Source organism: Monopterus albus, unplaced genomic scaffold, assembly GCF_001952655.1.
Source record: "Monopterus albus unplaced genomic scaffold, M_albus_1.0 scaffold129.1, whole genome shotgun sequence".
NCBI lineage: Eukaryota > Metazoa > Chordata > Actinopteri > Synbranchiformes > Synbranchidae > Monopterus > Monopterus albus.
Window position 1 is genome coordinate 577,738 of NW_018128009.1, and position 24,846 is coordinate 602,583.

Consider the following 24,846-nt stretch of genomic DNA (forward strand, 5'->3'; position numbering starts at 1 on the left):
CCATTATAATCCTAACCAAACTCCAAACTTTAAACCAAATAATGGTCACTAAACAGACCTTATGAAAGCTATGAAAAAAGTGTTTTTGTTAAATATTGAATGCACACGCACTGTATTGTTGTAATGTGTTTATTTAGTATCTTTTTCGTATCGACTTACTAATATTTGAAATGCATTTGTTTTAATTGTCCAGCTGCAACCCTGGTATGAACGGTGCTCAACAATGTTTCATGTAGTCAGCAATGGTTTCTATGGTGTACCGCACCACCTAGTGTCATTAACTAATACACGACCTTGCAATTATGGCTGTCCTTGAAGATTCCTGGAGGACCCTTGATTCAACACAGTTTGAAATATTTACATCACGGCATGAATATTTTACATAAAGCTACCTGATTTTAATGCACATTATGATTTATTACCCATTTCCTGGCCTATGTGATGAATATGTTAATATCCCAGTCCAGATAATAGTCGTCCTGCTATTAGCCTGAACACAAATATGTATCAGTAGCTGTTGGTGGCTGGTCGGTTAGCTAAACTAGTCTCTGTTGTCAGTTTTCAAGAGCGGCAACATATGAAGTTATAATTTTTTATTCTTGTCTTTGCGCTCAATATAATAGCGACAATGTTTGAAGAGGCTAGTGAAGTGTTTGATAACATGTTTAAGTCTTCATTTCCCTTTACCTTCATTGTGTTTATCCCCGCGGTGCTGATTTTGGTGTCACCGCTCCCAGCTGAGGCTGCACATGAGTTCACGGTGTACCGCATGCAGCAGTACGACCTGCAGGGACAGCCGTACGGTAAGTCTACTGTTTCTCCAGTTTATCACTTAGCATGTATTTTAAGCTTTGCTGGATTAACTTGGCCAGAAATTAGAACTGTCTACGGCAGGTATCTCAAGCTAGCCCTGCTGTCGTATCATTTCAATGTCGGCATGCAACCACACGTTAGTTAGCTGTATAGCTGCTAATGTAGCTTAGCTTTATTGGCAAGCAGTATCCAGCTACCCCAAATCAAGATTACTCCTATAGAACTGAATCTGAAAGTCACTCTCAAGTATGTATACCCTTAATAAACTGCCCCGATTTCATGGTTATAAGTATTTATTAAATTAACAACAAAGACACCAAACTTAAAGTGAACAGGCTCACTCCTCTTCCTCACAGTTTTTTAGTTATAATGAATGTATAGACTGGTGAAATGGCTTGGGGCTATTTAAATACTCTGTAACTGTGGGACTGAGTATAATGCATATTCAGCTTTCTAGCCTGAAGTAGTATGTGGAAACACTGGCAAGGAGAAAAAGTCAAGTTAGTCCCCAAGTGTTATAATTGCAGAACTAGCAATTGCTGTTTTTTTCCAGTTGACATAAAGTCAGGAGTTAATCTATCATGAGTGATGATCAGTGTATGTGGTATCCGCAGGTACGAGGAATGCCATCCTGAACACTGAAGCCCGTACTGTGGAGGCAGAGGTACTAAGTCGTCGCTGTGTTATCATGCGACTGGTAGACTTCTCCTATGATAAGTACCAGAAAGCTCTACGCCAGTCAGCAGGAGCAGTGGTCATAACCCTACCCAAGAACATGTCTGCTATGCCCCAGGACATAGTACAGGTAAAAACATGCTTTGAAAGCCACAAATCAGTGTTGCATGCAGTGTCCTATTTTGCTCGTCATCCTCAACTAGTTCCACTCTGATTTTGTGTTCAAGTAAAATTCAGCGTTGTCACACACACATTTCCTGTGTAGTCCTCCTCTCCTACTCCAAATTAAAGTAACTCTGATATTGAGGGCTCCCTGATTCATCGTTTTGTGAGCATAATTTAGATCCCTGTGCCATCTCAGTCTCATGTGACAATGATTCTGCCATCATCATCATTTTTTTCTGGAAATCATAAGAAAAAGTATGCTTTTGAGGAGTTACTCATTTGGTTACATAATCTATTGCCATTTATGGTGAAATATTGCAGAGACTTTTTGTCAGTGTTCCAGGAAAACTTGCAGGGTTGAAGAAATTTCATTATATACTGCTCAAAAAAATAAAGGGAACACAACATAGTTGAATGTCTTATTTTTGTGTTCCCTTTATTTTTTTGAGCAGTGTATTTTCTTTTTCAGACTGAATTCTACAGCATCTCCATGTAGCAAATTAAACTGAGTGTCTTATATCCTGTTTCCTTGCGCTTGTCCTGTGTAGCAGTTCATGGAGCTGGAACCGGAGATGTTGGCTACTGAGACTGTTGTCCCCGTGTACTTTGCCATGGAGGATGATGAGCTGCTGTCCATCTACACCCAAACCCTGACCTCCTCCTCCTCCCAGGGCTCTTTGTCGGCAGCTGAAGGTGAAGTGGGAAGGAAGTGGTGATAGGCCTGGAACTGATTCTTTATGATTGATTGCTTGCTTTCTTTCTTACTCTTTCTCAAGTCTCAATGCCCCTGTATTGCGCACACACACATGAGACAGAAACATATATATGATATTGAAAGTCTTCTTCTCTTAAACTGACAGGACATGTTGGGTGGGCATTCTGCGTGATACGAAAATACACAAATCAAGTCAAATAATCTAAAATATTTCAGAAAGAAATAGAAGGGGAATTTTACTCTGAAACATTGTTGCTGTTTGTGTTTTCTGTAGTGCTGCTGCACACAGCCACAGCCAATGGCTTCCAGATGGTAACCAGTGGAGCTCAGAGTAAAGCCATCAGTGACTGGGCCATCACCAGTTTAGAGGTGAGAGATTTAACAGATTAGCCTGTTATTCTTTTGAATCATGTGACAACATCTCCTAAGTAGAAAGATAATACTTTCATTATTGATCTTATGTGTTTATTTTCTTCCCCCTTTTTGTTTCTGAAGAACTGATTTAAAATAGAAGAAATTGTTTGAGGGCTGCACAATCCCTAGCGAGGACAAGGGAGCATTTAGTTTGCAAAAGCATCTCTCTGCTGATGCTAGCACAGCAAAATCATTGTCATGTGAGACTGAAATCGTATTAGGGTCCAAATTGCAGCTGAAAAATGATTAATCATACAGACATAGTGCAAAATCTTTATAAATACTCTCAGTAGCAGCAGGCTGATGTTACAGTACCATTGGGCAGAACAGTGACTTGGTGGTCAGGACTAACAGCCAGAATGGCTTGAGTTTACCTGAGTCGTGGTTCGTTCTGTGTGAGTTTTGTGTTGGCATTGTTTTCTTCTGAGAGCTTGATCCAGTTGTATGATAAAGACCAGTTTCTCAAGTTGTTTGAGTAAAGGGTTAAAAGGCCATGCAACTCCAGTGTAATGGTTGTGCCTGTTAATAATAATGTTAATTGGGGCATTGATAGACCTTCTGGCTTGTTTGTGGGCTTTAGCCCAGGCAATAGATTCATTATTTAGAAAAATATTTTGGATTGTTTTTAAGAGACTGCTTTGTATAATTTTTACTCTACCTGTATTGAAAGAGTCAAACCTTAATTATTGGAATAATAGAGCCTTCCACTATGAACATGTAGATTAATTAATATTGGTGAGAGGCGATATTAATGTCATTCTGAAACAGTTTTTGTTCAGGTGTCTAATTTCACCATTTCTTCCTTTCTGCTCTTACTACATGAAGGGATTTGTAAGGCACTGTTTACTGGTTCAAGGTGATTTTATAATCTAATAATTGGAGTCATAAAGGGTGCAAAATAAAGCAGCAGAGTGGTGTCAGTTTAGGATTTCTAAGCTGAGCTTGGTAATAAAATTAGTGGTTTAGTCACATTGCAGGGGATCAGGAGACAAACAGGTGGTTTTTCATAAGTCTGTGGTCAGGAGGTCGACCATGACTGTAACCCACTGCGACACTGCACGGTTTTGCTACCATCCTAAATCAAAAACTCCAAATGCACTTTTTTTATTTCCAGCTTGTCTCTGTTGTTGTTATTTACCAGGGCCGTCTGGCTGGAGTTGGAGGAGAGGATCTTCCCACTATTGTCGTGGTGGCTCACTACGACTCCTTTGGTGTTGCTCCAGTATGTTCACTGCTTCCTTTTACTTACAAATCATCCCCAACACCTTGAAAACATTAAGGGAACTTAGCAACAGAAATATTTTGTCTGCAAGTATTTGTAGAATTTGGTTACATTACTTTGTGTACTATGTATACGTGTCCAAAAACTCAAACTTTATACAGTAAGAGTAATGCAACACAACTGCCAGTAAAAAGGAGAGCAGGCTGGAGATGTAATCTGCTCTGTGTGTGTTGCTGTGTGCAGTGGCTGTCGTACGGAGCCGACTCAAACGGCAGCGGAGTATCCATGTTAATAGAGTTGGCTCGCCTCTTTTCAAAGCTCTACACCTACAAGAGGACGCACGCGGGGTGAGTAGCGACGCTGAGACTCACAGTCAGACTGTTTTTGGATCATGTTGTGTCAGACATCACTAGGAGCCGTTTTTAAACTGTTTTAGCTGCAAACAAAAAAAGTTTCCTATTATTTCATCATTTGAACACAAACTCTACGCTCAGTCACTTTAGGCATTGTCTGTACTGTATATGGTGAAACAGACGTTTTGATAGCTCATCTCTGTAGTTATTCTGAACATCGGTCTATTTGGGTTCATCGTGTTTAAGGTCAGTGTCCTGCTCTGAATACTTTTTGAGAACTATAGTAAACATTATCTGTGCACTCCACCAGTTATAAAAATCTCATCTGACTGTTAAACACTTAAAGCAGGCAGCAATGTGGCACCGACTCCTTATATCTACTTCAAAATGTACTTAACAGTAGCTGAGTGGAGGGTGTATTGAAAGGAATAATGGACTTTACTGTAACTGCACTGCAAAATACAGAGTTGTCTGTGTTGAATCAAAGTCAGCACTTGCTCGCCGCGTCCATTTTAAAGTATGCCTTGTGCTTTGTTTCCCACACACTGATGATCCCCAAGCACTGAACTCTAGTCACTATGTCTACATATTCTTGTACCCAGAGGTGGAAAATAACTAAGTACATTTACTTAAGTACAATTTAGAGGCATCTGTAGTTCGAGTATTTTCATTGTCTTCTACTTCATACTTCAACAGTATTTTACTTTTTACTGCCCTGCATTTATTTCATAACTTTAAGTTACTTTTTAGGATCACATTAATAAAAGAAAATAGAGTATAATCTTAATGATTCTTATAAGCTGCCCAGTACTTCAAAATATAAGCATATAAGGTAGTTAAATTTAGCTCCACCTTTTCCAGCTGCAACATAAAATATGGACACAACAGTGCATCAATTAGAATCCAATAATGTGGCATACATTAATGTGAAATATGCCTTTCTGCCTAATGATTACTTTTACTTTTGGTAAAAAGTCCTGGCTATGTGGCCACAGGACTTTAATTTGAAACTGTTTTTTACATTGTGATGCTGCTACTTTTACTGAAGTATTTCTTTCACCACTGCGAGTATCACACATCATCCTTCACCTGATTCTTGGATTAATGTCTTGTAGGTTCGAATAATGTGTGAATCCTGTTTTGTTTCCAGGTACAATCTGCTGTTCTTTGTGTCTGGTGGAGGCAAGTTTAACTACCAGGGTACCAAACGTTGGCTGGAGGACAACCTGGACCACACAGGTAGTTTTAGAATTTTTAGACAGCTGACAGTTTACAGAAGGCGGCGTAATGATTCATGCTGCTAGGTGTGTTTCAATGCACAATATGTGAGCCATGGTTTAGGGACTTCTAAGAATTGCATCACAAATGTTTTAATGCTAGTTCAAGTGAACTTCGTCCAACAACCTGGGAACTTTCTTTCCTTAAGTTGCAATGGAACAGGACGACTGATTAATGGGAGCATCCACAGTTTTACCTCTACATACAATTTTTAATTTCATTTCTGCGTTTAAATGTAAGCTGTGCCCTTTCTTTCCTCAGCCTGTCCTTCAGTATTCATTAACTTCTCTGTTTTACCTCTCCTTCCCTTCGACAACAGACTCCAGTCTGCTGCAGGACAACGTAGCCTTCGTGTTGTGTCTGGACACTCTGGGGAATGGAGACTCTCTGCACCTCCATGTGTCCAAACCTCCTAAAGAGGGAACTTCTCAGTATTCTCTGCTGAAGGAGCTGGAGATGGTAAGAACTTTGAGGCTTGAGTCACCTCAAGCTTGCATAAAATGTCAGAATACACTCCTATTTGGTGGCATAAGAGTGACCTCCATAACATACAAGGAGATGTACGCTGAAGTGCAAACTCAGCATATTAGTGTTGCAGATACAGTGGCAAGAAAAAGTAAGTTTTAAGATGTACTGTTTTTCTGTCCACATCTCTTCCTCCCAGGTGATTACAAGTCAATACCCAGAGGTCAAATTCTCCATGGTACACAAGAAAATTAATCTGGCCGACGACATGCTGGCCTGGGAGCATGAGCGCTTCGGAATCCGCCGGCTGCCGGCCTTCACTCTGTCCCATCTGCCCTCACACCGCCTGGCTCAGCGCTCCAGCATCATGGACGTGCGGTCAGTGTTCCCCTCTTCTCGCCACGGAGCGGGAGAGCCCCCTGCTGGGTGGGTTCATTACTGCAAGTCTCTGAGTCACAAAAATCAAAAAAACCTTCCTTTTGTAGTGGCTTTCATTCATGTCGTAGGTGTTCTAGGCCCATTTCCTTTCACTTCACCTGACCCACTGTGCTTTGTCACATCATGTTGAATCCTTCTTGGACTGGAGCATTGTAGGGCCATAGCTTACTTTGTCCATGACTATGTATTTTCTTTTGTCAGATCTGCTGTGAGGTTTGAGATTTGATGCTTTGTGAGTGTGGTAGTAAACCCTTTGTCCTCTTTTTTTCCACTTTCATTTTTGTAATACTCTTACATCTCCCTGTCTCTCTGCCTACTTGTAGACCATGTATCTATCCTGTTTGAGCATTTTGCATTTGACTTGTGTTTTCACAAACTTTCTGCATTTCAGCCTGTGTAGAAGTGGATGCTCTATAATCAGATTGGGGTCTCTCCGTTGTTGCTCAGGGTTTTAGGTTTCTCCTCCAATGTTTTGGAGTTTTCCCACCTTCTCCAACTGATTGGAAACTTGTTTGTCTTACAGGCCTCATGTTGATGTGAAGAAGCTTAGCAGGAACACCAAGGTGGTAGCAGAGGCTCTAGCTAGGGTCATCTACAACCTCACAGAGAAGGTATAAACAGATGGACAGAATTTGAGACATACATACTATGCCTGTTTTCTGCTTGTGATGTGCTTGTCATTTGTGTGCTCTGTTGCACAGGGAGCCCCTGGAGACTTGCGAATCTTCACTGAACAAATGGTAAGTCTGTAAACTTGGCTGCATTTCTGCAATGAGTCTGATACCTCATTCAGATCATTGACCCAGTTTTAAATCAAGTATTAGGTTTTGCAAATAGTTGTGATTTCTGTAGTTTAACAAGGTGGAATTGCATTGACAGTTCAAAGGAAATGTATTTGTTACTCCATTTATTTTACTAATAAAAACTTTGCTACTTCAGGTTGATAGTACTGACTATCATGACACTGCCACATCCATCTCTCCCTCTCGTTTAACATAAGAGGCTACAGTCATCTTTCATTTTAGCTTGTTCATAATAATTAGCTTAACAAGTGTGCTACGTTAAACTGCTGGTGGATGACAAGACTGCAAGCAAAGCTGTAATAACTTCTCCAAGTTTCATGGGTCTTTGGATAGATTATTTTTACCGACTTTCTCCTCATGGAGGTTTTATTGTACATACACTAACAAGGCTTAGGTGCTGTCGCCTTGAGTAATGTTTCACTTCATCCAATGAGAGCACTGGATTTATAACAAAATGAGAGCATCATTGCAGAGCAGAGTGTGGCACAATAATCAGTCTTTAATCTTTATGAAAGGAAAATAATATTAGAAGCCAAAATTGTAATTGATATTAAAATTCAATTAATTGTCCAGCACTATCACAAACTCGTCTCAGTATCACTCTGTAACATACTTGAACTGGAATTCACTCAACCCTTAAGATGTTCTTATGAGGGCACAGATTGCCAAAGAAAAATAATTTGCAACATTTTTTTTAATGACATTGTGTTGCCATTCTAAATATTTTGAATTTTATAGTGTAAAATTGGTTACTTGTGAAATTTGAAAGCAAAAAATATTTATTCCCAATTAGTTTGACCACATTGACTGCTCTCCATCCCAGACTGGTTGCTGGTAAATCTCTGTAGCTACATAAGCGACTGTTCATGCTGTAGGTTACTGTTGTAAAACAGTTTGTGTCACATTAGGAGGTGCAGGAGGAGCAGCTCTCAGCAGTGGTGGACTGGCTCACTGCGCAGCCCCGAGCCGCCCAGCTGGTAGACAAAGACAGCAGCGTGGTGTCCACTCTGGAATATCACCTTGGACGCTACCTCAAGGATGTCAAGAAACACTACGTCAAAGCCGACAAAAGGTAGAGACAAACATCAAACTCATATTTTTACTGTAAGCAGAAGAAATGTCAACTATATATATTCTACAAAACAGTGCTGCTCTTTTAAAGTCCTTTATCTTTCTATCTGAAAGAGTACATCTAACTAGAACAGACGATCCTAGTATTTGATAATAAATCAGACAGCACTGTGCTGAACGCTTTACAGTAATGATCTGGGTTATTGTTGGGTGTAAAGGACTATTTCAGGATTTACTTTTTAATTTATCTGTAGCACTGGCATGTTTTCTGTCATGAATTAAACCAGTGACAGAGCAAAATGTAACAAAATTTCAACATGTACCGAGTCTCTCCAGTGTATTTAATGTATATTTGGACCCGTTTTCTACTCGTACTGTTTTAAGTGATGGATTTGAACTCTTTCGTCCTCAGGGATCCAGAGTTTGTATTCTACGACCAGCTCAAACAGACGATGAATGCATACAGGTACGCTGTAATTAGTACTGATCCACTGTAGCTTCATTGAACCTCAAGGCTGTGGGTAAAGTTGTGAGGTTATCTTTTCTGGTTTCAATAAATCCTCACTTTTTATTTCACCCTTTAGGTTTCACCTTCCCCTAATATAGTCCAAACATTACAACCAGCCATCACATAATGTCAGAGATAACATTTTGCCATTTCTCTTGTGATAATCACTCCTCTCTATTTCTGTACCTCTCAGAGTGAAGCCTGCTATTTTTGACCTGCTGCTTGCTGTCTGCATTGCAGCCTACTTAGGGGCGATGTATCTGGCTATCCAGGTAAGTTGTCTGTAGCTCCTTTCAGACAGGCACCACATTACACAAGTGTCAGTTTTACATGTTGGTCTCATGTGAATAATGGCAAACTTACTATGTTGCTAAGCTTGTAATATTTCTGTAACCCTACAAGTCTGAATTAAAATGAATTCTGTCAGGTAAATGTAAAGGCTGCAGCACAAAGTTAACTGTCTAATTACACCTTTATATCACTAATAAATGCATCAATATTAATTGTAGGGACAATGTATTTTTGTAGGTCATTAACTAGAATGGTCATTAACTTAAGACTGCAGAATAAAATTTTCTTTATGTTCATATTGTTACTTGACAGCTCGGTGCTCCACCACATGGTTAATATTGTGGGCACACTGGTTCCTTTAACTGTTGCATCATGTTTGAATAAAGCAGAGTTCACGATTGAGGCCATTGCTTTGACGGCGACATGCTTGTCCATGTTTGAAAGGTGTTTGTAGATGTGCCGTTTTGTGGAGGTCTTCTTGCCTGTAATCATGAAATAAACACAACCTCTGGTCTTGTGGTCTTTTTACAGAACTTTGGAGTCTTGTACAGCGTTGTCCGTAGAATCACCCAACCCAAGGCAAAGGCTCACTAAGTCTCCAGACCCTACCTTTTTTTTTTTTTTTTTACTAAATCAAGGAACTCTCTAACCAGTAAGATCTCAGAAGCTGGGCCAAGCAGTTGTTCTCTTGGTGGTTTTTAAACCAGCAAAATCACTTCCATTTCCTTCATCCTGATCCTCAAACGATGTCAGATCCTGTCCTGCTGCCAACATAATCCATTTGGTCTCCTGGACCAGAATAATCAGGAATTGTTTGTCTCACATCACTCATTTCAGGTAATTCCTTGCATTGGAATATTTTATCATTTGACTCTGAGAAGTCTAAACCATTTGTCCACATCAGAGGTGGAGACAAGATTAATCGAGTTTGTGCTGCTGTACCATTGATTGCTGAAAAATGAGCACTCTGCCTAACTGATGTCATGTGCCCTCTCCTGCAGCCAAAAAGGAGAGTTTAGCCTAGATTTTTGTTAAATGATAGGCTCACGTTTTCAAATCTGTCTTAATACAGGACTCGCGTTCCTATAAAAACTTAATTGCTGTAATAATTTTCTCTCTCCACTGTCCTTGTTCTGTCTAAAGACACTTTCTAAAATTAAGCTCAAGATAAAACGAGGCTTCAGCCGTCTGGGGTAATGAGAAAGTTGAAAATTCCCTCATCAGCGAGAAACTGAAGCATGAAAACAAGGATTAACTTTGGAATGCATTTTTGCACAGAAAGGACTGTGGATTTGTCAGCAACTATTTTCAGTTATCTGTTGATTAGAAATGTGAAAAATAGAGTAATGCTCAGGACCAAAAGACAAAGGTATTCAATTCACAATGTTTGGCTTTTGTGTTTGATAACTTGTTGCTTCAGTCCTGCATGTCCTCACTGGACCTGAGGAGCAATTGGAGTACACAGCAACTGTTTCAGTGCAAATGTGGGAAATGCGAGTACTGAGTTAAGATGCACAAACTGTAGCCTTCAACTCCTGTCGACCACAAACATTTATAGAAAAGATGAATCGTCTAAATATGTAGTGTTTAGGTAATCCAGATTTCATCAAAACAAATGAAAGGAAGTCACCTGGACAACTGTAGATTCCACTTTAAAATTCTCCTTCTTGCTTTGTCACTTTTTTTTTAAAATCCAGAATTGATATACAGCCATCAGAAAACCCAAAAAGTCACATGCAACAAACCTTCTCCAAGTAAAACACACGTTTAGTGTGTAAGAGGACAACTCCAGCACACAGATCAAAACTCCCACATCAGTCGGCACATGTTTAACGTGCCGACTGAGTGGCTTTTTCTTCTTGACTTTATTTTTTAAAGCTGTGTTCAGATTTTGGCCAAGCTAGCACTGGAGTATTTATACAGTGATCGTCTTAAAATTAGGGAACCAACACAAGGGGTGTGAAATTAATGGGGAAAATATGTAAACCTCAAATATTCAATTAGATGTTTGTGTCCTCCTTGGTGTTTTTTTGTTTGTTTGTTTGTTTTCCATGCATTAACCTGTGACACCCCCTCCCAAAACACAAAGGAAATACTGTGTAGAAATTTTTATTTATTAATTAGTTTTCACATGTGCACTGAAATGAACTTAAACTCCTTTAGTTTGAGCTCTGTTTCACTTTATCCACAACATTTGCAACAGTGATATCAGATGTGATTAAAAAAAAACTGCGAAAATATATCAAGGAATGTTTACTGGCATATTTTATGGGAAAAAACAGTGTTGGCAGAATATTAAAATTGTATTACAAAAGATCAAGTGGTCCAATTTGAAACAGTTTGAAGGAAAATATAGGTCAGTTTCATCTTGTACATATTGATGGTCCAAAAACAGGTATTAAATATTTAGTGAGTCGTAAAATTCCCAACTTCCTCCTTCCATTTTTAAATTTTGATCTGCTAACAAACTACAAAAATCATACAGATTAAATTACAATGCACTTCATAAATATCTGCGGGGTTTTCTGCCTGTCACTTTTTACTTGTTCTTGACTTTGCTCATCACCAGCTCCCACAAACACTCGTCTCAGTCTGGGTGGATGTTTTGGCACAATCCAAACATTAATGGAGATCGTTTGTGTCAATGAAGAGAAGCCTGTGAGCCCGTTCAGATGGACAAATCACATCACAGGTTTTGCATAACAGCGGTCGAGTCAGTTTGCAAACACTGCTTCAGTTTTTGTCATCACTCACTGATCTTAATCTCAACACCAGCAACATCATACTGTCACAAGTCCACTGCAGGCTTGGCAGTAAAGTGGTGCTGCTACTACCAGGGTTTTTAAACCACTCGGTTTACAAACATTGCTCTGTGGCTGATTTTTGCGGGAGACACCTTGTCAGAGCTTAGACATCAATATTCTGAACTATACATTCACAGAACCAATCTGTTCCAGATGAGTATATCTGACTGAAGTGAACTTCACCCATGCAACGTTTCCAACAACCTATGACCCGAACAGCAAGCCAGTGTGTCGGGTGTTTAAATAACTCTCCAAAATCCATACAGAATGCAACTTGACAAATCTCTGAATCTTCTTCAGTTATGGGTAATTTTGTCAATACTGGGTAGTAATCAGGAGCAGCATACCTTACATCCTCTTTCATGGTGTACATTATTCCATATGATAATGGATCAAATGAGGTATTTATGCTTAGTTACTGGTAATCCAGCAAATACTTAAAATCAAAGTACTTGGATGCAAAAAAAACTCATGAAACAGCTCACCGAACACTTCACAAAAGCCAAATATACCCAGAGAATTTAAAAAGACAATAACTTCCTGCCAGAATACCATGCTATAAAACCAATCAGTTGTACAGATCTGATATTCAACACAGTAGCATGTTTGATCAACCATGTTGAACAGTACAGATGTCTAGTGACCACAATAAGACTGATGTAGGCCAGCACTTAGATTAAAGAGGATTAAAGAGGTCGGAGAATAAATCCAGATTTTTGCAATGTAGATTAACAAAACACCACCTCCCTGGTCCCTGGAAACATCTGATCCATCACAACACAACAGAACAACTGGAATACAATCAGTGCTCTCATAGCAAAAACAAAAAATTCTAACCTGAACTACACCAATAACTGACATCTGAGTGCTGACATGGGGACTATGGAAGACAAACAAAAACAGAACGGACGAGATCTGCAGCCTACTCTGGCAACACAAGCCTGCTGTTCAATAAAACAAGCTTGAAGTTTGATCAAGAAGTTAGGAAGACTAGGAAAATCCTTTACTTTCTACTGGTGCAACAGCTGGATCCATGTAACATATGCAAGGTGAACCAGTGGATTTCTGCTTAACCAGTCAAATGAGGTTCATCTCACACTGGTTTTTATGGTTGTTTACCAGAGCTGTTCAATGGCCATTGCTGCTTCATTTTAGAGTGCTAAGATGTTAATAAGTACGCTGTAATGACATGGCAAGAGGATTTTTTTTTCCTGTTTAAGACAATTTCATAGCATATTTCCAAAATCAATCCCAAGTCATGTATTCCTCAATACCATAAAGTGCACTCATATTTTTATCATACTGATTTTTTTTAATATATATCTTTACACAACTGCTGAGCTGCTGTTGTGATCTCTTCTGAACGCTGGCAACTGCCACCACCACCCATCAACTCCTTATATTATTCAAATTTATTCAAATCCCATTTTAGTTAAATTCAATCATGAGGACGGCACTGAAGCCTAGTTAATCGATCCTAAATATTTGCTATCATTAAACCAGCAATCAGCCTGTATGCCTTCATGTCAGTGCAGCAGATTCACACAGAACACAGAGGATAGGGGGAAAGAAATTCCTTGCATGAATGCAAAGCCAATATTCCCAAAGCACGTTTATCTTCAGGATGAAGAGAAACTGAGGTGAAATGTTGTGAAACGCGTAACACACACATTAGTGTGGCTTTTCCATCGAAATGAACTGATGCAGGGGGTCAGAGCTGTGGTCGCCACCACTGACTTGTGCAATGATATGAAAACTAATACACATGGTGAAACGGCACCAGACAAATGCCAGGCAGGATCTCCTTCATCACCACAGCCATGAGAACTATGTCATGTTTCCCATTAAGTCTTTTGTCTTTGTGTCAGTGAGGCTGAAAGGAAACGATCACTGACAGTAATCACAGCTCACCTCTACAGAAGCAGCGTACTGCTGGCTTACCAGGTCACTTAAAGTTACTACAGACCCACCACAGGCCTAAACTTTTCCGTGTGTGGGTGCTGCAGCGTTGCTAAGGGTGACAGTGATGAATACAATACCCTGTTCTACTGTATGTGACAATTAGTCACTAATTGTTTTTTTCTCTGAACCTACCAACTGTAAAGTTAGCAACAAAGTCGCTTAAAACATCATTCACAGTATTGTAATAAAATTAAAACACAGATCAGAACCACAACAATGAAACAAAATGTTCTAAAACAAGTAAAAATAAAAACTACGCCCTGTTCTCCTCATCTCCCCTTCAGCGTTAGCTGTCCCAGCAGGGCGTCTCTGTACTTGTATCCAGGTGGTGGCGACAGAGAACCTGTTATAGACTCTTCTCCTTGACTCCATTCTGCACATGCTTCCTGCAAAGAGAGACAGACGACAGTAAGTGAAGGAAATGAGGAGAAAATAAGTTGTCAGGTGAAGTGATCACCAGGTGTGAGGCACAAACAGGCAGAGGGGACATCCGCAGTGTTCAAGGCCATGCAGATAAGGAGCTTCACATAATCACCTTTGCATACGATTCTATCTACAACCCCAAATCAGAAACCATTGGGACAGTATGTAAAATCCAGATTTGAACTGAAAACTGTGTCCTGTATTACATTGAAAACAATATAGCAGCACATTATTGATGCGATACCTCATCACTTTTATTCCGATGAAACATGCTTCAATCCTGATCCCTGCAGCACATTCCAAAAAAAGTTGGGACTGCTGCATTTGGTAAAACAATAACATCATGATTCCACTTGACACATGCGATGTCAACAGGTGACTGCATCATGATTTAGTACAAAAGTGGCATCCAGGAAAGGCCTAACCCTCTAGTAGCAAAGGTGGTCCGAGGAGCACCAGTTTGCCAACATATGCATGAGAGAATTTGTGAAATGTTGAAAAGATAGTTAAGAAGGGATTTGGATACATCACCCTCTACGGTGCATAACATAATTAAAAGACTGAAGGAGTCTGAAGGGATTTCAGTGTGTAAAGGACAAGCACGCAGGCCTAAGCTGGATGACCGTGCGCTCCGGTCCGTATATTGTGGTCAAACAAATCAGTGTTTTAGGTCTTTTTTTTTTTTTTGGAAGGAATGGATGTCGTGTGCTCCTGACCAAAGATGAAAAGGACCATCCATATTATTACTAGCAACAAGTCCAAAACCCAGGGGTCTGTCATGGTCATGTCTGTTGTGTCAGTGCCTTTGACAAAGGTCACTTCCACCTCTGTGACGGCACCATTAATGCTGAAAAATACATCGATTTTTTTGATGCAACATATGCTGCCTTCAATACGACATCTTTTCCCAGGGATGCCCATGCATATTTCAACAAGACAATGCAAAACCTCATCCTGCACACATTACAAAGGTCTGGCTCTGGAGGGAAAGGGTGTGAGTGCTGGACTGGTCTGCCTGCAGTCCCGATCTGTTTCCTTACACACGTTTCCTTACTGTGCATATGACAACAAACACTTTGACTTGGTGTCTTCAGTCCCTAAAACACCTTAAGTGTTATGAAAAGGAACAGCAACATCACACCATGGTAAATGCTTTACTGTCCCACCATCTTTTGGAATGTGTTGCAGGAATCAGGATTAACGTGTGTTTAAAATAAAGAATAAAACTGATGAGGTATCACATCAAATAATATGCTGCTGAATTGTTTTCAATACAGGACAGATTATTTACAAATCACTATTTTCAGTTTTAATTTTCATTTAACATACTGTCCCAACCTTTTCTGATTTGGGGTTGTACCTATGAGGGTTGCTGGTTACACAAACTCTGTAGGAGAGCTGTTCTTGTTGCAGCTACACCTGCCTTAAGGAGGAAAAACCAAGACAGCTCAGACCGTGTCCATTTCTCTTTTCGGCAACTTTTCTGTACTAATAGAAGTTGTCAGCAGTTTTGGTGTCAGAGCTGCAGTGGTCAAAGGCTGCCTTGACAATCATCATAAGGTGATAGGGGGTATACATGACAGACAAGACTCAAGGCAGCCCCATTGATGAAGATAGATGAATCCATAACTTCAGATAAAAACAAATATACTTTGGTTTTAGTCAAGTTAGCATTTTCTTGTTGAAAGCTCAGCAGGTCCTGAGTATTCATTTCCACATTAGGAAAGACCACTGTATCATACAGTGGCTTTTTTGGAAGTACATTTGAAAAGCTGCAATGCTCCGTTACATTCAACGGCATCTCCTTTTATAGAGCAATGATGATCATTAGATACTTTGTCAGTAACCTTTCCTTGCTGATCCTAGCTTCTTTGTCCAGCTCAATGACAGACTCCATTACTAATCACCGTCGCCTTTTTACCTTCTAAAAATGACTTGTCTGATTGTTTATTTAAGTGGTGGTAATACTGTTAGCAAACACGGCCATATTTATTGATAGTCATTTCCAAAATGATACCACATTTCTCCAGAAAAGTTGCAGCTTCCTGTCAAATCAAAGAAAAATTCTAAATCATTTCACTTAAAGAGTTGAATGTCACTTTAAAAGATAGTGCTGTGTGTGTGGCTGACAAACAAAACTGCAGATGTTGGCAGGATAATTCTGAAATTAGAGCATCAGACACAGAGGTGGATGCCTTAAATGTTTTGCTGCACACCGCCAAAATAAGAACCAGCTGGCGGATGCACAGGGACACCGAATGTGAAATAACATGGTCCATCTCCATGCGCACATGCATGCGCGCACACACGCACTACAGTATTTAACGGTCATTTTCACAGCTGATGATGAGTGTAGGTGGTGGGGCAGAGAGTGTCTTGCAGCACCACCTTCACCACCACCAGGAAATGAATTCAGAGGTCTCTGTCAGAGTGAATGGCCTGAAGGTGCTGCTCACCCCTGAGCAGCGCTGTGATGTCCAACATCATCGCCATTTTCTGCCCGAGGGTCTCGGTGCAGACGTGCTGCTGCCAGGCTGCTGTCCTCGTACTCCCTGACGTCATTCACCTCCTTCATCTTCAGCACTTTCACTATGAAAACCACAATAAACTACAAGACAGATTGTGTCATTGTTGTGGCTCTTTTTCTTAAGACAACACTGGCCATGAATAGTTTCCCATTTTGTATAAATAAACAAAAAAAAAATGGCCTGCCATTTAATCCAGAAAATCTTAAAACCATTAAGCCTTTCAGTATTTGGGTATGTCCTCACCAAAAACCAGTAGATGTTCATGAGCAGCAACATAAAGAGAAGAGCATTGAAGAAGAAGTAGAAAGGGATGTTGGGCACAAACTGGAGGCTGGAAACACATGTGGTAAACAGCACTTTGAGAGGGAACCAGTACAGACGGAACAAGAACCTGAGAGAGGAGCACAGACCGGAAATAGAAAGGTTACACATCTATTCATCTTCAAGAGTGACAGAAAAATGATGCTGTCAAAACTACAAAACATTCAACTGAGACAGAGAACAAATGGTACAAGAAGAGAGGAGGGGGAGAGAATGAATCAAACCAAATGTGTGTGTGTGCTGAAGCTCACCAAGTGATGCTGAAGCTGACAGAGACCACATCAGACAGGATGTCGTTGAGCCGGTGATAGCCTCCACCTCTGGACTTCAGGTAGATGTTGAGCTTGATGAACTCCAGCTGGATGTCACCGATGTCGTGGAGGAACAACACCAGGATCCCTACGTTGTGGTACCTGAGCGGCAGGGAACAGTGTGTCTTTTCAGCTTTATTTCTAATACAAGGCCCAAAACATTTACAGGAAAACTGTTAGTGAATAGGAGTTGTACAGTCAGCAGAAGATGAATAAATCCCTGTCGCGATGCTGGGTTTTTGTGTGGTGTAGCTTTCTGTGCTTTTTATTTAATTATATCACAATTTTATTTAATTACATACTGAACATTTCACTGGCATTTCTAATACTGGCTGGATGAGTTTTGCTGAACTCTTTTCTATGACTGTGAACTGTGACTCTTTGTCTCTAGTTTTAAGTTAACATTTGATTTCCAGCCAGAAACCTGCAAGCCCTGAACTCTTCATTATTATATTAGTGCTTCAGTGCTAATGTTTGGGTGGCCCAGAAAACCAGAAAAGTGAAAATCATCCAAACAAGTTTCTGTTCTGGATCTTTGGCTGCCATAATGCATGAATCAAGACTAATGCTGCCAAGTGCTGCAAGTGTATTAATGAACTACAGTAACTAGTTTTTTTTCCATCACATATGAGCATCAGTTCCTGTGGCTGTGCCCGCTCTACATCTTGGACATTCTGAAATTTCATTTTTTGAATATGTGATGCAAAGTGTGACAACATTAAGTGGACAGAAATACCTGAAAGCATATGAGAAGCTAATAAGTGCCAGTGTGATGATGTGGTGCACCACCATGACAGCAGAGTCCTTCCTCCATGTGTCCATGTAGAATGTAGCATAGATGGAGTGGGCGTAGAAGCTGCCCTGCATCAGGTAGGCTATGGCGATGTTTGTAGGCACTGGCATACCACTTTTCCAGTCTGGATGAATAGGTAGGAGACATGAGGAGAGGTTAGGGTCTGATGCATAAAGTGGAGGAGCTCAGTTGTCAGTTTAAAATAAAAAAAATAAAAAAATGGATAAGGCAGCTTTAGGAGAGAGCTGCGATTCCTCACTAACCTGACCTACTTTTACATCAGAAAACACCATTTTTCATCCTGTTTCTTTGTTATCAAGACATCTTAAAGCCCAATTTAGAGATCTGAATACATTTTATTTTTCAAGGAATCCCAACCCAATAATGCTCCTGTATCAACATAAATAAAGCACTTTTTTGCGCTTTAAACACATTAAGATGTGCCAAATCAAAGCAAGCTAAATCCAATTTTAAGGAAAATATATCTACAGTAAACTGTTGCCATTCAGAAAACTACCCAAGTAATACAATTATTTAATGTTAAATGTGTCAATTATTTTTTTATTCAGTTTTTAAATAAGTCATTAAGTGGACAATAAAATAAACAATTTTAAAGGACACAAATTTTGGTTAAACAGTTTTTTTTTGTTTTTTGTTTTTTAAATACAGCTATTTAATTTAAAGACACTTCTCTTAAATGGACAGACATAGAGTAAATGTAGCCTAATAAAAAGGTCCAATCCACAGAGAAGAAATTGATTCATCTGCTGAAGATGATGAATACGTTGTTTATACAGCAGGATTAACACCGATACACAGCTGGGGTATTTTAACCTTGACAGAGTTAGACTGGGTTTCTGAAGTATCACAGGCACAACAGGCCAAATGCACACCAACACTGCTAGGTGGACTCATGTCTCTGAAACCCATCAGATGTTGAGCAGACACTTCTCTGGTGTTTGAATAAGGTTTGTCTCTAGTGGGACAACCTTGTGTAAGGTTTACTGACTGGGTGTTCTGTCAATAAACAGAAGGAGGCTGCTAGATGGATCATGACAGAAGAGCTGCCAAGTGGGGCCATGGGAACTGGAGCCCTTTTTTCCTCCCAGAGACCAAGGCTTTTTTCTTCTCTTCAGGACACACAGACACACTCTCCCCCCTCTAATCTGCTGCTTTTTCTTCTCCTTAGTTACCAAATTCTTACATTTTCTTTCTAGCTTCATATGTCTCCCTCCCTCACTCCCTGACAGTCCTACCGCATTACAATGTTTGTGCACAAGTCTTAGGCTGACAGCTCTGAGAGGCGATGCAGCGATTAGAGACGAACCTGGCACTGTCACCCAGCCTAGCTCCACTCAGACAATGGAGCTGGATGGGAGCCCTGACACCTCCATGTCTTATTAAAGAGGCAGAGACACTAGAAAAGACTGCTTGATTAGAAGTGGAATCCTCGTTACACATCTATTGTGCATTAGCAACTCGGCGATAGTCACGCTACAAGAAGGTCATGATTCTGTTCTCCATTAGGTTATGCAGATAATTTTATTATGCTGGGAGACAATTTAATGCAATATGTGATAAAACTTTGCTTTCAGTTGGGTAGTTGTTACATAATTTGTGTCTTCTGATCACCCTCAAAAGTATATAACTTGTACTACCACATCATTACAAAATAGCAAAAGAAAGATACCAATGCAAGGCTCTGAATGTGCATGAACCACTAGGCTGCATATCCTGTATGTACTGTTATAAATAGCTATCTACTCCTACTTAATGTGGCATTTTACCCTCAGTCTCTATAGGATTAGACTGTCTACTGTTGATTAAAAGGGCATCAGCTCCCTATCTAGTCATAGGTTAGATAGGAAACTGGTTCAGTACAGTATGGACTAGCTACAAACAATGAAAATGAATAAAAGGACTAAAGTGACTGATTTAATTAAATACTGACATTAATTTAACCATTAAAACATCTGACTTTGATGTGATGAGGTGCAGAGACAAGTGATTCAGTTAACAATGACAATGTCTTTGCTGTACATTATCTGGACACACTGTTGTGTATCTTACTGTAGAAGACAGAGGGCGGGTCATGGAAAAAGGAGTAGGAGCTGAAGAAGAGCAGGTAGGTGCTATAGGACCATGACATGGTGTAGAAGACCAGCTTCCATGCACTCTCTGGCATCTTGGCAGCATCTTTGGGCATCAGCCTACACCAGTGTGCTAGAGGCTGCAGGGGGAGAGTAGAGAGAAGGGTCTCAGTCAGGCAGGCGAAGACAGGATGTGCGAGGAAGTCACACTCAGAAATAATTTACAGTAGTCTGCTGACAAAATATGACATGAAACAGTGACTAGCAAATGAATCCTTACAACAATCTTGGACATTTAGATTGATACTCAAATGAAAATCCTCTACACTTTAGCAGTATTAATCAACTGCAAATGTTTATTCATTTACATAGTACCTTATAGTGAGATCATAAAAAGTGTAAGCATTTATCTCACATTTAGATACTCTAGCCACATGCGCCATCATTAGTAGGATACAGCAAATTACAAGCATGTGACAGTGTGCGCACAGAAACATGACTTTCACAAGTCTGCTTGTGGTCTCGTGTTAGTAGACAGAGCAAGTCAGATAAGTATGTACTGATGTAGCCTGACAACATGACTCCATCCACCTACTCACTGGTAGGGCTATGTTATCTTTCTCCTACTCACCAGTCTCATCGCCTCCTCACGCCCACCCTTGACATCCCATTTTTACTTTCCCTCAGTCCCTTTCAGTGCCATGACAGCAGAAAGCATGAATCAAAATGCAACTGAAAAAACTAACAATCAATGAAATGCTGAGCACATGACACTGATGAACAACTTCCAACAAACATAGGCAGGCAAACATGTAAAGGAAATACAAGACAAATATGTAAAGCAGACAGGACAGATATATCAGTTAGCCAGGTGTTCAGTGTTTCATAGTTGTGCCAAAAGAGAAAACCAAACCCAGCTCACAAAAACTCACCCACACCACTTTGCAGAGAAACTGTGTAACTAAAGGCAGCAAAAAGAAAGTTGCCTGAGAACATCTCAGTTCCAAGCAGCCCGTCTACAGGACATGAGCCACATTCATGGTAGAAGTGTCGTTACATCTAAACGTAAAACTGGCCTTAGAAAGCCACCCTCACAGGAATCTTCTTTGTTACTTTTCCTGTCCATGGGGTTAAAACATGATACAGTACTGTTTTCAATTCCTTTACATCCCAGTCTTTCATTTTTCTCTTTTTCTGGATTTAATGGGCAAAAAACAAAGTCAAAACAAGAACAGGGAAGGAAGCTGACTGACATGAATACTGATGCAAGATAAAATGTCACAACCACAGACTTTGTGATCTGTAAGCATGACACAGACTGACAGGAAGCATGCTGGAGGCACATGATCACATCAGAGGCTGCTGACTGGTTGAAACTGTGGCAACATGTGGTGTGTGGAGTGCAGGGCACTCACCACATTATTTAAAGTCTCTCAGTGGATCTGTATCAGCCCCTCTCTTCCTCCATCCTTCCCCTTTATTTCTTTCTCTGTCCAGCTCCATCTTTCTTTCTCACTCTCCACCTGTGTCTCCCCCCTGCATGCAACATTTATTTATAGAAGCCAGCTGTCAGCACACAACATATCCCGAGTCTTCCACCACATCACCCCTGCACCCACACTCTCATAGGCTGAAATACAGTAGAGGCTGATACAGGTTACTGCAAACACCAGCTGTACCTCTGTGGTGCACATATTTCTTATTAATCACCATCACTGCTGTTACATCTTACCAACACTCCCATATATACACACATCACTGTTTTCAATCTGTCCTGTTTGCTTCGACCTGTGTCACACTCTGTCCTGTTTGCTTCGACCTGTGTCATCTACACCATCTCTGTGGCTATTTATACGGAAACTTGTGCCAGTAGTACATGCCTTGGCACCAAGGACTAGCTGATAGCAGATTTCTGTTTGACCCATTTGTTGTTAAAGTGTGAAGTTTTTCTTCTCCTGGCTAGTTCTGGGGACTCTATGTTCTTGTCCTAGCCAGATGAACAATCTGCCAGTGGTATCATTTTTGTTTCACTTTCAGCTACACAGCCCAGAGCCTACCTAGGTTCTCTCAATCCACTGCATTCATCTACTCTTTAGTTTCCGTCACCAGTCTACAGAGTTGGGGTGTAGTGGGTCAAGGACACCAAGATAATCCACGCGTCCTCTATCAAACAGATGACAAGGCCTTGAATTAGACTCAGCTGGGAACTACAACATGCAATGGCTCCCCCCCTCTTCCTCATCTGACAGACTGGCTCTGGCTGAGCTCATTCTGTAGCTTGAGGACCATTAGCTTTCATTTCACTGTCCACTTCTGTCCCATTCTCCCAACTAAAAAGAGAGTAAAAGCCGTGGAACATAAGCAGAAATGGAGACGAAGAGAAGCCAAGAAGAAACTGCACAGGCAAAATGTATGAGAGAAAAAGTCAGTGTGAAAAAGACTTGATGACAAATGAGTGGTTTTCTTAGCAACCCTGCAGGCAAGTGTTATTAAAACTCCCTCCATCTCTGCTCCACTCCAGTTTTTCCTCATCCGCCCTTTCTGCTTATTTGAAAGTGCACTCCTATTACTCTCCCTTTCACCTTCCAATCTCTAAAAGTGCTCAGTCCCACCCCTCTGCCCTTCCTGGAAGCAAGTGATGAGAGAGGAGGGAGGGTGAATGGACCTCACTGGCTTGTTGCATAAGAAGATAAACTGGTCCTGTGAGTCAGGATGCTGGCTCATCTGTGGCTCTCTTCAATAAGGTTTGCCTGCTCAATCCTTTAGCTCAGTCTAGTTTCAATCTGTCTTTGGCTCCAACGTCACTCTGACCATGTCAGTGTGACTTTTAAACTCTGTCACAGATACCCTATGTTCTCTTTGGGTTGTGGCCATACTGGGGGCAAATAGGATTTACAAAGGCCAACTCAAAGAATTGCCAGAATTTGCATAAGCAAATAAATATATCCTATTTATCTAGAATTTTCAAGTTATAGGACATTTTATATACTTTCTGCACTTCTGGTACTTATTACATTATTTGTTGTTAAGCAGCATTACATTTTCTTATCATCACTGATTAGTAGTGGAAGATAAAAATCATTTTCCAATTAAATCAATTTTATTTGAGTGGTCCAATCGATTCTTAAAATCCCAAGATCAACATTTGCACCTTTTCAAATAAACGAGTAAATCTACACTAGCCTAAATGTTACGTGTATGCTGTGGCTACTTGTTGTATGTGGTTCAGATCAGACAGGATAGTTTGTAAAATGTCTACTGTGTAAAAATCAAGTTATTAGAACACACACACACACACACACACACATTTTTTTTTACTAAAAAAAATAAAAAGATACAAGAATATCAGACTGCTGCCTCAAAACAAAACTGCAGATGAATTAGCAAGCAGACTTTCAGTTTCTGTTCTGTGCTCAAACTGATCATTAAGTATCTGTATTTAACTGAAGCATATGGTACTGAAGGTCCATGTGCAGCATTTATTTTTAAGAGATGCATAACAATGGCACTGCCTGTCAACTTTTTGTTTATGTAGGCCTAAAAATACAAATGTAATAAATCCTTGGACAGTTTAACCAGGAAATACATTTACAATTTGCCCAAGAACGTCTTACTGACCTTCATCTAGCACCATGAGTAGCACACAATGACCCAACACCCCCTCATATTTGATTATACTTTGTAGTGAGATGCAGCTTGTTCAAGTTTCATTGTTTCTTCGTTTCTTTATCATCCTCTTTTACGGAACATACTATATTATTGTACTGTACAGTCTGTAAAGACAGAGCAAAAGTAGCAACAGTAAAGTTTAAAAAGGCTAAATCTACCTAAACTACACCTCACATGAAAATTGACAAAACCCTAAATGAGTTGGTCAGAAAATGTAGCATGCCAATTCCAGGTCACATGTCACATTACCTTGAACTATTAACTGCGTATCATGACCATTCATTCATTCACCCACTATGCTGCTATAATTTATCTGAAGGTTAGATTACATTGATTTCACACATGTAACATACAGTACAAAAACACTGTAGCAAACTAATGGCATACAATAAAGCTGCTGCTTGTTATTCTACAAACAGTACAAAAACACTGTAGCAAACAAATGGCATACAATAAAGCTGCTGCTTGTCCTTTCCTCTTTTTATATACACAGTGTTTATATATGTATAAAAATTCCCCACTCGCCCCTCACTTTGGAGCGGTCTTATTCCTTCCTTCAAGCTCAAGTCCTCTACCAGAGGCCTGGGAGCTTGAGGGTCCTGCGCAGTATCTTAGCTGTTCCTAGGACTGCACTCTTCTAGACAGAGATCTCAGATGTTGCTCCTGGGATCTGTTGGAGTCACTCTCCCAGTTTGGGGGTCACAGCCCCCAATGTTCCTATTACCACGGGGACC

General features: G+C 40.2%; 2 protein-coding genes across 4 annotated transcripts in view; one reads left to right on the plus strand and one right to left on the minus strand.

The window, feature by feature from the left end:
• Positions 1 to 513: 513 nt before the first annotated feature.
• ncln (nicalin) lies at positions 514 to 10,806 on the plus strand. Of its 2 annotated transcripts, none has more exons than XM_020612980.1 (15): positions 514 to 803; positions 1,428 to 1,618; positions 2,202 to 2,346; positions 2,643 to 2,737; positions 3,924 to 4,004; positions 4,248 to 4,351; positions 5,508 to 5,596; positions 5,955 to 6,094; positions 6,300 to 6,526; positions 7,062 to 7,149; positions 7,240 to 7,278; positions 8,250 to 8,413; positions 8,825 to 8,878; positions 9,114 to 9,192; positions 9,743 to 10,806. In XM_020612980.1, exons 1-15 carry the CDS (start codon positions 629 to 631, stop codon positions 9,803 to 9,805), a joined length of 1,734 nt encoding a protein of 577 aa, XP_020468636.1. In that variant the 5' UTR covers positions 514 to 628; the 3' UTR covers positions 9,806 to 10,806. The 2 variants fall into 2 exon arrangements, with proteins under 2 accessions (XP_020468636.1, XP_020468637.1); XM_020612981.1 differs by having other exon boundaries at positions 6,300 to 6,478.
• Positions 10,807 to 12,515: 1,709 nt separating this feature from the next.
• Positions 12,516 to 24,846, minus strand: part of cers1 (ceramide synthase 1) — a 22,686-nt gene continuing 10,355 nt past the window's right edge. For both annotated transcript variants that reach the window (XM_020612982.1, XM_020612983.1), the window contains exons 3-8: positions 20,424 to 20,583; positions 18,297 to 18,477; positions 17,501 to 17,662; positions 17,172 to 17,319; positions 16,857 to 17,008; positions 12,516 to 14,363 (exon numbers count right to left, since the gene is read on the minus strand). In XM_020612982.1, the coding sequence (XP_020468638.1) occupies positions 14,324 to 14,363; positions 16,857 to 17,008; positions 17,172 to 17,319; positions 17,501 to 17,662; positions 18,297 to 18,477; positions 20,424 to 20,583 (843 nt within the window). In that variant the 3' untranslated portion in view covers positions 12,516 to 14,323. The remainder of the gene's footprint in view (positions 14,364 to 16,856; positions 17,009 to 17,171; positions 17,320 to 17,500; positions 17,663 to 18,296; positions 18,478 to 20,423; positions 20,584 to 24,846) is intronic.

Bases quoted from the DNA above. Each gene is read 5' to 3' on its own strand.
- ncln (XM_020612980.1), top strand. From the start codon at position 629: ATGTTTGAAGAGGCTAGTGAAGTGTTTGATAACATGTTTAAGTCTTCA. The intron at 804-1,427 runs GTAAGTCTACTG...TGGTATCCGCAG, and splicing joins CCTGCAGGGACAGCCGTACG to GTACGAGGAATGCCATCCTG. The intron at 1,619-2,201 runs GTAAAAACATGC...TGTCCTGTGTAG, and splicing joins TGCCCCAGGACATAGTACAG to CAGTTCATGGAGCTGGAACC.